At 42.8% G+C, this 16,244-nt stretch overlaps 1 protein-coding gene across 1 annotated transcript in view; it reads left to right on the top strand.

Moving 5' to 3' along the window:
* ttc27 (tetratricopeptide repeat domain 27) overlaps positions 1-16,244 on the top strand; it is a 75,067-nt gene that overhangs the window by 39,025 nt on the left and 19,798 nt on the right. Inside the window, exons 10-12 of the mRNA XM_028989746.1 lie at positions 5,043-5,156; positions 11,240-11,335; positions 13,409-13,531. Coding sequence (XP_028845579.1) covers positions 5,043-5,156; positions 11,240-11,335; positions 13,409-13,531 — 333 coding nt within the window. The remainder of the gene's footprint in view (positions 1-5,042; positions 5,157-11,239; positions 11,336-13,408; positions 13,532-16,244) is intronic.

The following is a 16,244-nucleotide window of genomic DNA, read 5'->3' as shown; positions in this document are numbered from 1 at the left end:
CGAGGTAGGAAGCTGATCCATTATGACAGTAAATGCAGTGTTCTAAAAGTAGGGGTGATTCCTCAGACCAGACCTCCTTTATGAAGTCCAAGTTACGATCTTACAACTGTTAGCATATTTATAACCTAAACTACTATTAACATTTGAGAGCTGCTCTTTTAAAACTGTATTAATTCACCTCATCTAAAGGGCATTTTGGGTGACGTAATGAGAAATTTCTCATATTCCTTGGCTGTCCTTATCTGTCTCGCAGGGAATAAAGAGTTGGCGGGACACTCGGACCATTACTTCAGATGTGCACATGCAGCCAACTAAAAGTCTTCGCCTCTTAAGTCCTGTCATTAACCAAGGTCCGAAAGCACCTTTGATCAAAGGGTAATTCCATCCCAGCTCAGTGAAAAGCATTGAAAGGCCCCAGCAGCATCCTTTATAGCCCCCGCTGAGTCAAGTTCATCAGTGTGCTGTGTTAATACGGACTATGATGCAATTGCACATCAAGCATGCGACTGCACAGCATGGTTTCATGTATCTGATATGCGATGGAAGAAAACGATTTCCCAGTTAGGGGAAGAAGGCCTGCAGTATCTTTGTCCTTCAGCACAAGATGCAAGAGACAAGGGGACCCTTTCTGAGTCCTTCTCAAGTGCTGATTTGTATTATTTTTTTTACTGTTTTAATTACCGCAGCAGAGGAGAGGACGCCGACCGGCAAGAACCAAAACGGCCTCCTTCCATGTCTGTTCGCTCTTGTGGCCTCAGTGGAGTCTGTCCTTCTGTTGGCGAGGGATGCGTCAGTAGTAGGAAATAAACGGACGATGGTCCCTGGACTACCTCTTCTTAGCCTCTCTGGATCTCTGCAGTGAGTGAGACCAGGATGATGATGATGACGACGATGATGATCAGAGCTCACAAAGGAGTCCACATTCCAGCATGACGTGTAGATGGATACCTGCAGATGTCCCGGCTCTGATCACTTGCGAATGCGGCCCAGGCACCTAGTGTTTGGACAAAGGCCAGTCTGTTTTTGCCTGGTCCAGAGAGGCGTGTCCTGCACCTGAAGTTTCTGAAGCACAGAGGTAACCTCAGGAGATTCCCTCTGGCGTTGCGTAATGTCCCATCATCCCTCAGCTCTGACGGGAAGGAAGAGACGGTTATCTGTGGCTCTTTGAAGCCTGACTCGGGGTCAGCCTGACTTCTCTTAAAGTAAATCCAGTCTTGTCTGGCTGAGCCTCCCTCTCAAGATTGGATCTAATGTGCGGTTGTAAAACAGAGATGTTAGCTCTGTGCTCGAATGCGGCCTGTCCTGCAGTAGAACTTCGATTCAGGCCATGTGATGCCTGATCACATCTCACAAATCTGATTCTGCGGCGCATTGGAAAATTCGTAAAGGTCTGATTTTGTTGAATTCATCTGAAGCACCATCACAGGCCAACTCTCATGGAATAGTGATGGAATATAAAATGTTCTAACATGAGGTGACTGCCTCACTGTTGTGTCCTGTAATGACTTGAAATGAGGCCCATTGAAGCAGAGCTGCCAAAATAGCTGAACTGACAGCAAGATATAATACACAGCACATCTAGTTTGGATTTCCTCAAAAGAAAAAGCCAGATGTTCAGTAATGTCACATCAACATGTCAACAAGACAGGACTGACTTGAAAAGGAGGAACTGAACTTACATTTGTATCTAATTATTTCCAAAACCCGAAATGATGGAGGGTTTTTATGGTGGGAAAAGGCATTCACAGGGAAACTACAGGGTGGGCCATTTATATGGATACACCTTAATAAAATGGGAATGGTTGGTGATATTAACGTCCTGTTTGTGGCACATTAGTATATGTGAGGGGGCAAACTTTTCAAGATGGATTGGTGACCATAGTGGCCATTTTGAAGTCGGTCATCTTGGATCCAACTTTAGTTTTTTCAATAGGAAGAGGGTCATGTGACACATCCAATTTATTGGTAATTTCACAAGAAAAACAATGGTGTGCATGGTTTTAACGTAAATTTATTCTTTCATGAGTTATTTACAAGTTTCTGACCACTTATAAAATGTGTTCAATGTCACCAAGTATTCTCATTTTAAGGTGTATCCATATAAATGGCCCACCCTGTACATTTAGCCGATTCATTGTTGCAGCCCTATCAATGACTGACTGCTCTCATGCACCCTACTTCCAATTTTCCTCACGTGCAAAAAGTGTGTGAAATTTAAAAGAGGGCCATGCAAGCAATGCATATTTATGTGAGGACATGCCCAAGGAAAAGACATTCTGGACTAGATCTTCTCTGATAGTGTCAGGGACTCTTAACATCCTAGACTTTCATCACCTGTACTGTCCACATTTTCAGGTGAGTTTCCATGGAGGAGCACAATGAACCGGGTGGAATCTGAGCCTTTCTGATTGAGTTGATGTAGGGGGGTGCAGACCTAGAAGTCACCCTGTAGCCGGTCATCAGTGATTCGATTTTGGTGGCAGGGTGACACAGACTCTTCTCTGCAGTTGACTGAAAACCAGGCGCATTCTGGACCATCTGTAAGGGTGTCACTGTCAATGCTAGGGGACCTGTAAGGAGAATAGCGAAGACTAGACAAAATCAGTCTGTAGCAGGAGCAGGGAGGCATATGGTAAAAAAATAACCCAACGCATTTCCATTAGAGTCTTTTCATCATTCTTGAAAATGACAACCAAAACCAAGTTGCCATCATCGTCTCTCTTGCTGAGCAGGCGTAATATGACTTTCTATGAGTTCTATTGAAAGGAGACTGGTAGGCCCTTTCAAAATGGAGATTTTCCTTCTCCGAGTTATATTCAGGGTTCATAAATGCAGCAAAACAAACAGAAATGCAGTGTAAACAGCAAAATCTCCCCAGAGCATAACACTGTGTTTAGCACATTTTATTTCCCAGAAGGGGCTTTTGTCATTCTCTGCCTCCAGAATGTTTCTCCTCTGTAACAAAAGGCTTGACACCCACTCTTTGTTTTACAGACAGCGACTTAAATGTCATTACAGTGAAAGGGACTCCGGGTTCATACTTTTACAGTATTTTACTGGAATGTAGGACTCTTCATATCTGGAGTCGTAATGTGTTTAACAGTCCCAGAACACATGAGGTTCATTCGACCCCACAAGGCAGTCCCTTATTTTAAAGGTCTCCTATTATGAAAATGTCACTTTGTGAGGTTATTTATCATTAATACGAGTTCCCCTAGCCTGTCTATGGTCCTGCAGTGGCTAGAAATGTAGATATGTATAAAGAGGGCTTTGGTCATTCGGCTTCACCGTTCAGAGAGCGGCAGCTCAGACGGTCGGGTCTGGAATTTCTCCCCTTATGACGTCATAAGGGGAAAGATTATCTCCCGTTTCTCATGCTTTGTCTGCTCAGAGAATTTCCCACGATCCCCTAAAACATCTCCACCAACCGTTTTTGCTTGAAAACAAGCAAAGGCTTCCAGTTGCTTGGTGATTGGATGTGCTCATTTTTACAAATGTTTTTTTTTTTTTTTTTTTTTTTTTTTTTAAGTTTCTCGAGACTCTGAAAACCAGTATGTTCATTTTATTTGCCATTAAAATGCAGACACTACTTATGAATGGTGTTGATAACGTAATTTCCGCTAATGCGCGTCAAACTTCTATTAAACGTTAAACAGCGTCAATCTAATGGCAATCGAACGTCCACGTGGACAAGGCTGAACTCCTATCTAACTCCTACCAAGCAACATCAGTCCGAAATAAACAGTTATGTTCTGCACTGCGTCAATGCAGAATTGTTCACGTTTTCATCCCTGCTTCGTTATGACTAATGCACCTTAATAGAGGTGTCAACCTTAGCCACAAATATGGTATCATCACTGTATGTCACAATTTTCTTGAATATTAATGTGTTTTCCTCCCTTTGTTTTATTTCTAACTGCTTAAACCTTGATACCTTGATGTCTCCAAAACTGCCATTTCCACACTACACCTTCTTTCTCTCTTTGTTTCTTGTATCCGTGCATTGCCATATTCCTTAACTACTCTTTCCTCTTATGGCACTGAAATAATTTTAATTACAGTGACGACATTTTATAATTCCGCTTATTAGCAGTCTTAATTCCAAGCCTTATTTACCGTTTTTTCTTAAATGTCTCTCCAAACAGCTCTGCGTTTGGATGGGAAATGTGTTGTGCTATGTGAATCTTAATGAGTTAAATAAGAATAAATGTCAGAATTCCAACTAACTGGCGCTGGAAATGCTTAATGTAATAAAAAGTAGGAAGTAGGATCACACTGACCTGTACTTTCAAAGCCACCTCCTGTCCTTCAAGAGACATGATCTAAGTCCAGTGAGACAGGATACTGGGTGGTCCCGGGAGAGGGTCTCACATCCAGGAGTGACTAATGGGTTTCCTGCTGTTCACAGGAAGCTGAAGCCTTTTACACATTTTGCCAAATTCTGCCTGGGGCTATCCACGTCCCTATTGTATTCGGAACAGCATTCTGATTCTCTGTTGGTGTTTGAGGCAGATCTCCATGGCAACATGTCTCTGTATGTCATTCAGACGTTCCACCTGAACACATGGTGATTTCTTTAAAGGTGAATGAGACAGGACTTTCTAAATATTTCTCTGTGATTTCCGATAACATCCCTGGCTGCTGAGAGCTGGATCTACTCTTTTATGCTCTCCTGCATTCTACCTTTAGGCACGTTCCTCATGATAGTCATGGAAAGTTTTATAATGAGAGGCCTTTATGACTGTTTTTTAGCCTCCACCAGTCTACTGTAATAACATTGCCTATAATAAGACTGCTGTCATTTCCTGAACTGAAGGTCTATTTCATATTGATGTTGGACGGGTATCACACCTACAGCCAATAACCTCATGCAATACATCAGTGGGGTGGTGTGTGTGAGTGTAAAAGTTGAGAAAGTTTGCCTGTGAGTGAGCTGGAAGGTGATTGCTATCTGCACCCTGTGTCTTCCCATGCAGCTGTGTATGAGGTTCTGGTGTCTCTGGTGATGTGAAGTACAGCCGTTTGTCTTTTGTGTTTGTCAGTGTCTGTTGTCTCAGCCCAAGTTCTGGGCCGTGGAGGTGACTTCGCTGAGCCTGAGGACGAAACTGGAGAGGGGCAGCAGTCGGAGGGTGGAGCGAGCCATGCTGCAGACACAGGTAATTCATGAGCACAGAGTTTTTTTTTTTTTTTTTGATGGCCTGTTTTAATTTTAGTTTTAGTGTAGTTTTTGCATCAAGTTGCCATTTTAGGTTTTATTAATCATGTCCAGACTCATTTTAGTCTAGTCAAGTTGTAGTCGAATAAAAGTCAAAGCATTTTAGTCAGAATTATAGTATATTACTAGTAAACTAATTACATTTTAGTCTAGTTTTAGTCAATGAAAATGGAATTTTAGCCTCCTTTCTTTAAAGTAATGCAAAACCATTTAGTCCCGTCAGTATAGTACAAGTATATGTCACGAACCACAAGGCGAGAAGGTACAGTGAGCACCTGTACATGGTGATGAAAACCCTGGTGCAGAGAAAATGCAAGGAGGCCGGTGAATTAGCGCAATGTTAATCTGTGAGTGTAAATTCAGCCAAAGCTGCAACGCCCACCGATGTCGACACTTGCATAAAAAAAAAAAAAAAAAAAAAAAAAAGGAGACGAGCAGGCTGGGAGCAAAAATGAACGGCCTTACTTGGAGGATCGAGGTAAGAAGAGCTGGGTTGTTGAGTCCTTCATTTCCGCGGCGCTCCTGGTCACTTGACGACAGTTCACAATTAAAACATGGTTGTCTTATTTTTATGTTGTTACCTTATAGACTCAAGAATACTCTACATCCATTCCAGACATGGAAGACGCTCTTATTTGTTCCATGTTTTTTGACAACACATTCTGTTTTCTTTTTGTGATGTAATAATGCAGTTAAAGGAGAGGAAATATTGTCTAATCATGCTTTCTTCAACAATAATGAAGAGACATTTTAGTATAATTTTTGTCTTTTGTCTTTTTGGTAGTGCAGACAGCTACTGTATCCGTTAGCAACATATTCTTTCTGTTCTTAAGTAATATAAAAGTATAAATAAAGTCCCTGACAAGTCTTGTCGCTTGTGTTCAAATTGACCTCAAGTGTCGCTGAAATATATTTCTAATCAAGATTTTTTTTTTACAAGAAGTGGCTCATTTTATTCCCAACAGCTTTTGTAATAATGTTTCAGTGCAAAATGTCAAAAAGTATTCTAATATTCAAAGCTTGGTAAAGCCCATTGAGTCAATTTTTGGAAAGACATAAGTGTTGTCGCCTTTTCATATGAGCTTCACCCGTGACTAATAATGGATCAGTTAGGTATCAGGTGTATATAAAAAGAACCCCAAAACACTAGACCTTCACATCAACTGCAACTAGAAGATTCACGCTGAGTGTTGATTATCAAGAGGTTGAAGACCAGATCCTCTGCTGATGTGGTAGAGACCTTCAATGTGTCTCAGCGTCAAGTACAGAAGATAAAAAAAAGATTTGAAGAGACTGGAGACGTTTTTGAGGTCAGGTAGATACTGCAAGACAACTGCTCGAGAGGACCGTTTGTTGTTTCGAAAATCCAAGGCCAGCCCATTTTCCACTGCAGCAGAGCTCCACGAGACCTGGTCACCTGAAGTCCCTGTGTCAACCAGAACGAAATGGCCTCCATGGTCGAATCTGTCCAGAATCCAGCACTAAACAAAAGACAATTGAAAAAACGTGCGACATTTGCTGAGGCCCACAGCCTGCTAAAAGGATGGATGCTGGAAAAGTGGCAGAAGGTGGATTTTTCAGATGAACCTTCTGTTAAATTACACCACAGTCACTGCAAATATTGCCGGAGACGTACTGGAGCCCGCATGGATCCGAGATTCACCCAGAAAACAGTGAAGTTTGGTGGTGGAAAAATCATGGTCTGGGGTTACATCCAGTATGGGGGTGTGAGAGAGATCTGCAGGGTGGAAGGCAACATCAACAGTCTGAAATACCAAGAAATCTTAATAAAAGAGGCCAGATTCTGCAGCAGGATGGTGCTCAATCACATACTTCCATCTCCACATCAAAGTTCCCCAAGGCGAAGAAGATCAAGATGCTCCAGGATTGGCCAGCACTGTCACCACACATGAACATCATTGAGCATATGTGGGGTAGGATGATTACCTCTGGGAGGCATGCAAGACCGCTATTATTTGCTATTCCTGGTGACTTCATCAATAAATTGTATGAATCCTTGCCAAACCGCATGGATACAGTCCTTCAAGTTCATGGAAGTCCTACAAGATATTAAATTTGGATCTCACAGCAACACTACTTCTTTTGCTGACATTTTTGTAGTTGCAGTAAATTTGTTCAATTTCTGTATAGCCAACAAAACTTTTGTTTTGCCAAAATTTGACCTTTCTGTCTCGATTAAATGATAAATCTTTTTTCAGTGAAACAAATTCATTTCAATGCATTAAACATCATTTGGTAGGGTTTTAGCTTTTAATATGAGCTATTTCTAACACCAATTGATTAATTAAAAGTCAAAATAGACAAGCGACAAGACTGTATGTCAGGGACTGTATGTCACAGGAGACTGGATGCATGTATTACAACAAAAAACACAAGGACGCACCAAGACGTGAATCATCATGACCGCATGAGGACATGATACAATAGGCACACATTTATACTATTACAAATATGCAAGCAAGCACATTGAAATTCTGGAGTCTGAACGCTCCCGTCCGGGGAAACAGCCGGTTGTTACGGCCTCTGGATGTGGTGATGTAGAAAATCTGTAAATCATGCAAATCTGTAAATCATGCAACTTTTTAATAATTTTTTTTTATTGTGGTTATGTTGGAGAGAAAGGATTGAGAGAGACAGGGACTTCATGCTGAGAATTAATTTATTTTCATCAATTGTAATAAAACGTACGTAGTTACTTTAAAAAGTGTATGGCACATGGTTGTCACGGTGACTGCAATCACTGTCACAACAATCGATGTTGCATTGTGTCATTTGCATTAACACAGTTTGATTGGCTGGTGCTGAAAAGCTTTCTCAAGTCTCTGCCACAAGCAAAGTGAGACCGCAGCACAGTCTGGTGATGTGTGACGCTGTCCAGTTCAGAGGGCATTAGAAATGTCTCCATCGATGCCTGGGACATGTACGTGGGTTGGAATTATCACAGCAGAATGCAAGCTTTCCTCTTTGAAGGATTCTTATCCCTGGGAGTGGCATGACAGACCGGGGTGGCTCTCAGGGTGGTGGCTGGGGACATCTGTCACAATATCAAACACTTTGTTATCCTGCCTCTGACACCATTGCATGACCCCCCACCCCCCCACCCCCCTCTCCGCTCGCACCAAACTTTGGTGAAGATGATGTCCTTCGTCGTTCCCTTGACTCCACTGCCCCATGAGAACTGGGTGGATGAAGGGCCGACAGTTGTGACAGGTCTAAATAAACTAATGATGACTAAATAAAACAAGCGATAGCATGACCACACCAACCACACCCAATCATTTGCAGTGCAGCATTTCAGCAAAGCTCAGCTATATGTAAATGGAGACTGCTGATAACTTTTAAAAGAGTTTTACAATGAAATATTCACAATGATTTACATAAATGACATTGATATGTCAAGAAAAGCTCTTAAAAGAAAATGTCAAATTTGAGAGGTCTGACTCATAAAATAAATGTGTAAATGAATAATAATACATTTTATTTACAGAGCGCTTTTAAAGATGCACAAAGTTGCTTTCCATAAAATTGGGGAGTACAAAATCCCATTAAAACACGCAGTTCAGTTTATCTCGATTCATAGGTTAAAAACATACCAATTAGCAAAAGGTCTAATACCAACATGTTTAAAGTTCTGCTCTCTGTCCTTTTATGGAGTTTCCTAAAATCAGCTCAGTTTTTCTTGCAGATGTCTGTGTTTAACATCATTGAGATCTGGAACTGAGAACCGTGATTCTAAAGCACCCAGAGCAGCGCCATTCTGTGGCAGGTCTGTCAGATGCTCATCCCTATTCAGCTGTCCGGACATTGTGTGAATCTCCAGATTTTTTTTTATGCCACGAGCAACTGACAGAAGTCCTTTTGTTATTAATATATCTGATTGTTTTCTAGATTAATTTATTCATACTTTGATCAGGGAATCGTTCAGACGTAAATTGTTGTAGATTATTAAAAAAAATGTAGTAAAAATTACTTATTTTTTTAAAATGCCTCTACCTTCTAGGGGATATGCATAGCAAGCCATCCTGTTCAGGCTCTGTGGAGAGGTGGTTAGCCAATTCCATTCTAACCTGGACGTACTGTTGCGAGATCTGCACTCAACAGACAAGATCTTTTTTTAGATCTATTCATTAATTTATTTGGTTTGCGGCCTCGACACTGACCCCTGGTGGTAAGGAGTACACACTTCAGATTACAACTCACAGTACGGACGCAAATGTGTCCGTACTGTTAAATGTTAACAATGCAGCTGTGTACGAATGTGCATACATAGCTCACAGCAAATATATTTCTGGCTTTACTGGTGAAGAAAAAGTATATTTTTGGGCCATTGAAGCACCACCGTCTTTGTCAAAAGTTTCACGAGCGCATTTCCCAGATTTCATGGGAAAGCACAGTTGGTCTGCAACATTGACCAAAAGGTGGCCTGTGCACAATCACCTTCAGAATGATATCATATCCATATTTTATGTCATTTAAGAAAGCACCACCACCTGTAAGTGAACACGGTTAAGTCTATTATATCAAAGTACATGCAATAATATTGTACAAATTAGAAAGCACAATTTTACATCAGCATTTTATGACATGAGGAGGTCCATAGTTAATGGATTTATGCTGTTGATGTTTGTGATAATTTGACATTAGTCTTAAGAAACTATTTTGTTCACTGGCGGGTCCTTTCAGAGCCAATCGTTACGAACAGCAACACACAACAGGCCCTCTAGCTGTGTTGTTCAGGTGTGTGTGTGTGTGTGTGTTGACCGCTCCTCAGGACTCGTCATAGGGAGCCACCTGGTTGGAAAGGGTGAATGATCACATGCTCGTCACGCTCCTTCTTTCAGTGTTCGCTGAATTTCAGCATAGAAACAAATCTGGTTCTCTGTTTATTTGCATATGAAGCATTTTAGTAACTCATTACCATCTCATGCTGACAAAACGGAATAACTTTCCTCATATTACCGTGGACTAAGTTTGTTTATGATGAAAAACGGATTTGGCATTTTAATTGCATGTGGGATAAATATTAGATTACAAGCTCTTCAAGGTAATAAGTGGGTTATTAAGGCTTCATAAATTAGTGATGAGAATAAAAATAGATGCATAAACTAAGCTTTGCTGCATGTTTAGAAAAAAAAAAACTCTTTACCACACTTGTCTAGTCACCAGGTCCGACACAACTCCGTTTCCCTCCTCTGTTTTTATCTTTATCCATCCCTCCCTTCCCTCATTTCCTCTGTCCCGTCACTCCTCTCACCCAATTTCCATCTCATTTCCTGAACACTGCCTGACCACGTCCCGGGCACTAGTCTGTTTAATTAAAACCTTCATCCTGTGGCCACCCCTCCCCCTCCTCGTCTGCCCCGTCCTCCCTCTTTATTTCCTCCTGATCTCATTATCACACTCCTACTTCGTGGGCTTCTCCTGACCCACTGAACACAGCCATATTCTGGACAGGCCACTTGGGTGGCCGCCATATGAGGCGTGATATCGCTTTTACAGATTTGGAAATTGCTCATTTGCCATCATAGCAAAAATATCAGCGATTTAACTCCAATTAGAGCCATTTACAAATATGTCCGTCCAGATGATTGAATGAGAGTGGTTTTGGCTCAAATAAAAGCCCCTTTAGTACTTGAGCAAAAGTGTGAGAACAAAGGAAGATATCAAAGCATCATTTCACATGATCATCACATTAGAAGGTGATCTTTTATTAAGGAGAATCTTTTATTCTCAGCCTTATATCTTATTTACGAGTTGCTTTATTTCTTTGGGTTTTGGGAAGCATCAACTTGAGTTTGGTTAATTGGCACATTTTAAAACAATTTTTAATGATATTCTAAATTCTTATGTAAAAGACAATGTCAGACAATTGAATGTGAGCCAGCATCATTATTTTCTTTCTCATTGATTCTTCATCAGCATTATGCTGTTTAATTTTAAATATATATATCAGATATGTAAGCAACACAGTGATTTTTTATTTTTATTTTTTACTTCTTCCAGACCATTGTGGACCACTTTGAGGCGAAAACCTGCCCTGTAACAGAGAGGCTGAAAGCATTTTACTGTTGCCGGGCTCCTCCACGCTGGGAATTCCAGGTACGTCAGACTTGGCACATGGATTATTTCCACAAACCACCATCTCATGGATATTCCGCAAACACCTCCTCAGCTGAGTTTCTGGAAGGTGATGGAGGGTCTTCATTATCTCCCCTCTGCTCTACTATGATCCTGCTGATTACCTCTCTCTGACCACAGATATGAGTGTAGCTCCACGGGAATCCTCCGGCCCCGAGGATATGTTCTATGAAACTGAAAATCGATATGTGAGCAGCGCGGGTTGCAACAAAAGAATTGGAGCAAACCGAGGGATGGAGGGACGGGTGATTGCGGGGCGGAAAAGGCCAGTAACTGAGAAGTTTCTCAGCGACAGCAGCTGATGAAGAGGGTTACGCGGCACCCACTAAACAAACCGACAGAGGAAGCGGGAAATAAAAGGCGAGCGAGATGAAAGAATGAGTGGGAGATGTTGGGGGGGAGGGATGATGGTGCAGAGACGGGTCATTCAGACGCCGATGCAGAGGCTCCTCTGTATTAACAGTGAGCAGCAATAAAGCCGGAATTGAAGGCGCCGTAGTGCAGCCCGGGGAATTGAAAGCGGGAGCGAGGCGGCCGGCGTGATGCATTTGAGCGCGGGCGCGGGGGGAGAGGCGTGCTCCGCATCTAACGAGTCCCTCAGCCTCCAGCCTGGAGCGTGTAGCTCACCTGGGTGGAGATGAGGGGCTGTAATGGGGGACAGATTGGAGAGGTTGCAGTGGGACGGGGTGGGGTTTGCTTACAGAAGAGGATAAATCGCCCTGGTTATATATTTATATAAGCTAACACTGTGTCCTAGACCATGCAGTGGAAATTGAATGGGGGTGGAGGTGTGGTGAAAGGGGGAGAATAAATGGAAAAAATGGGAGGATGAGGGGGAGAGAGGAGGAAGGAATTACAATTGGAATCACGTTTGTGTTCCCCACGCATCCCTGGTCACGTGACTCGGGCTGTTGACGACAGGGAATAAATTTCGATTTATGGCTTCCCATCAGCCATCTGGGACGTGATATGCCACCTCCTGAGGAGGGGTGGATGTAGGGGGTGGGCGACATGCTGGAAGCTACACGAGCAATCCAACAAAATCCAAGGATTTGTCCGGAGACACGTAGAGTTGTGCTTTACGCCCCCGACGTGCTTCTGGGGTTTATGGAGGTCACCCCCCCCCTCCATCAGGAGATGCCATCAACTTTGACATGATTGAGTATAAATTTGCCTTCTTCGTGTTACAATGTATCATAAATGTTCATAAAATATATTGCTTATAAAATCCTTCATGCATGGTTAATTGAGCAGTAATCGAAAATCTATGTTGTTGAATGACATTGAGTGTATTACATTAAAAAAAAAAACCTTGTGATCCATGTCTCATGTCACTAAGTAAAATGCCTCTCAGCCAATGAGAGTGGATTGTTGAGTTTAGTCATGGTATAATTATAATAATGCACTGAGATTATGAAGACAATAAATTATAATGTATAAACTAATGCAAAATATATCATTGGGTCAGGAATAGCACAGGAGTTTGTTACCCATAAAGCATCAGTCACATGACCGAATGCATTTTTATTAATTGTAATGTATGTATGCAGCCACGGCATGTCTGCAGACTAAACCCCACAAAACCCACATGGTGCACGTATGACTGGCCAATCATGACAGCCAGTTAAACACACATCCATCCAGACTGTTCTGCCCTTTATGGAGCAGATAAGGCCCATTGGCCTGCAGGTCTGGATGGGATTGTGTGTGTCGGTGCGCGGAGGAGCGTGGGTGGTCTGGGATTCTGGCCGGCTCTGAAAAGGGCCTTTTGATGGAGTTCAGTGCCAGGGCGCATCTACAGCAGGCCAGAGGGAGGCTCAGCACCAGTGGGTAATGGCTGATGTGCGGGCCAGAGTAAACCTGGCAGAGGAGGAGATGGGCGGCTGGGCCACAGGTGTACTGGTCAGCAGAACCCGGGACCCATCGGGGTTTTACCCGGAGCGGCGGTTTTGAAATGCTTCACTCGTGATGTGTTTTTATTGCTGTTTCGCGACTGCCATTGTGTGTTAACGCTCTCCATCTCTCCATCTGCAGAGGCAGCTCGCCAGTCTGTTGACAGATCTGGGCTGCACCAGCTCGGCTCTGCTCATCTATGAGCAGCTGCAGCTATGGGAGGATACTGTCATCTGTTACGAGAGGATGGGCCAACATGGCAAGGTACAGCCACCGCACACAGCCTAAACAGCCTGCTACAGTCGGAATCCTGTAAACAAGTTAAACAGGCTTAAGCCATTTGTTTTAGTGCCAGTACTGACGGCAGCACTTTTATTTTTTCCGGAGGTGGTACTCCGCGTTAGACCCCTGGCCCTGTGCGCTCAGAATCCCAATGTTTTCTGCCTGATGCTTCTGCAGACTCCACGATTGAAGTTGGACACCCCTGCATGTTGTTAACACACGACCAAAAGAAATAAAGTGTCACAGCGGTGGTCGAACCCAGGCGAGGTTGATTATAGATTTGATTATAGTGATTTAATCCAACTGACAGGAAGGTGCTGGAGAAAAATGCTTATTTTTGGCAATATAAAAATATCTTATGATACCTACAGACCTACTTTTCAGCTTCTTAACTGAAATAATGAGGTATAGTAATAAAACACATCATATGGTGGGATCGGTAATGGCATTTATTTATTGCTTTAAACCATGGGAGCGATCGTTCATCATGACCCCCTTACACCTTCATGTATGACACTGTCATTGCACGTATTTATCTAATTGTATTTTATGTTGTGTCTTGGCCGTTTGTCTTTAATACATAAATTTTTCATATCCACCGAGCAAAGAAATGCTACTGAAACAGGGAAAAGAATCTCACAAAGCACGATGCAAAAAAAAGGACCACTAGTGCACTTGTCTACAATGCATGTAATACATACTGATAAAGCATCTCAACGTATTGCCATATCGATTTGTTATCCCACCCTCAGTGGCATATGTTGAACACACACAGTCACACACCCTTTCTTCCCTCAAACACTATTGCGCTATTGATTTGCAAAGTGCCGGTTACCGAGCGTCGGCCCTCCGAGAAGATGTGAGAAGGCGGCCCGAATACAGTCCTGTTCAGATGGGGTTAGTAATGATGCCCGTTGCACACGACCAGAATATAAATGGCACCCTACAGGTGTGCTGCGGTGCACCACAGTATTTCAGATATTTCTGACAGTTTGGTGTGTGTGTGTGTGTGTGTGTGTGTTCTGGCAGGTATTTTGCTGCACGGTTATTAAATTACAGCTTGCATTGTCCTCCAATCTGATTAGGGATGCATTCTGGTCAGTGGGGGCAAAGAACAACATCCACCAACAAAATGGTTATTGGCGCTGAAGCAGACCTGCACTCAGCGTAACACGATTAACTGAGACGCAGTGCAGTACATTTGTCTGCGGCGACTTCGACTTCGGGAGTCTCTTCCCGTGTCTTAACCTGCGCGTGACTCTCCAACGAATGTGAGCCGCGCTGACCCGGCCCTGACATCAGGGAAGAAGGCGAGATGGAGGGAAGGAAGACTAATGAGCGGCGAATCGGGAGGAAAAAACGGGGAGAGTGCGGCGCGGTCTGGGAGAGTTATGAGGCCTTTATTTCTGCTGGCCTCCCACGTGTCCCGTGCACAGGGAATCGCTTCATTGCGCTGCCCTCACAGAGACGAACATTTAATCCATATGATGCTTAGAAAAGGTCATTTCCATAATACATAATCCCTGGCAGGACAGTACTGTCCACAACCAAGCGTAATTCCTATATTCCCCGCCGCTGGTGGGATATGATTTTGAAATAAATTCAGTAGGACTAGTCTGAAATGTTAGATGTGCTTAATGATTCAGGGTCCATGGTACTTCATAATCCTCGTTAAATTTGCATCCATCCTTACATTTTAATATGCCAAAAAAACATTATTACTCAAAAAGTTGGAAAAACTGATATGAGCAATAAATGGGCAAATTCAATGTAAAGAACACATTTAATTTCAAAAGGCACAATTTTTATGCACCAATCCCTTTGCTTCAGTACAAATACATAAGTAAAATACGTAAGTACATATACAGGAGTAAGTCTTGAACCTGAATGTTCTGATTAGAACATATTAGAACATTTAAGGTTCAGGCACGTTGCCATGTGCTGTGAAGAAAGTGATTTTTGTGCAATTTATTTGTTTATTAACATTTCACTGTCATTTCCTATCATAAGCACTCGGTTTACTGGTGGTTTCCTCCTTGCAGAAGAACCCATGTCTCATTTTAGATGTGTGATGCTAAGTGGCAGCAGTTAAGCATGCATCAGAATTTTTTTTTTTTTTGTAAAATTCACGGCTGAAACAATTTTACAAGCAGCGAATCATATGTAATGGATGATTTACAGCTCTACCTTCAACATGCAAGCAAGACATTAATTTTTAGAACATTAAAAATGGCTTTGTCTCTTTTATGACCATGGCCACACCTCGTCCCCTGATCTTGTGACCACAGAGAAAATCTGAAATGTTGGAGGAGGGACATTTATGTGCACACCGCACACATCTCCACTGACTGATTTAGTTTTAACCCTGAGCTGGGGTCAGCGGGTTCACCAAATTCCTCTTGTGGTTTGCGGAACACAATAAGGATGTCTGTGCCTGGAGTGTTCTTAAAATTCTCCCCCCCGTCTTTCTCGCTCCCACACAGGCGTAGACGCACACACACACGCACGCTTTCTTTTTATGGCCAGAGCACGCAGGGTGACTCGCCAGTGGCTGCGGTCCAAGGTCATAAAGACCAAACTCGCATTCCCGTCCCTCGTTTCCTCCAGGCCGGCTCCAGTTGTTCACCGGAGGCGAATGGATGTGACCCCCGCAAGAATGCATGCTTGTCTGGGTCGGGGCCGAAATACTGTGGTT

The sequence above is a fragment of the Denticeps clupeoides genome, chromosome 8, assembly GCF_900700375.1.
Source record: "Denticeps clupeoides chromosome 8, fDenClu1.1, whole genome shotgun sequence".
In the NCBI taxonomy this organism is placed as follows: Eukaryota; Metazoa; Chordata; class Actinopteri; order Clupeiformes; family Denticipitidae; genus Denticeps; species Denticeps clupeoides.
The sequence above is the reverse complement of the archived record's forward strand: the minus strand, read 5'-3'. Positions and strand labels throughout refer to the sequence as shown.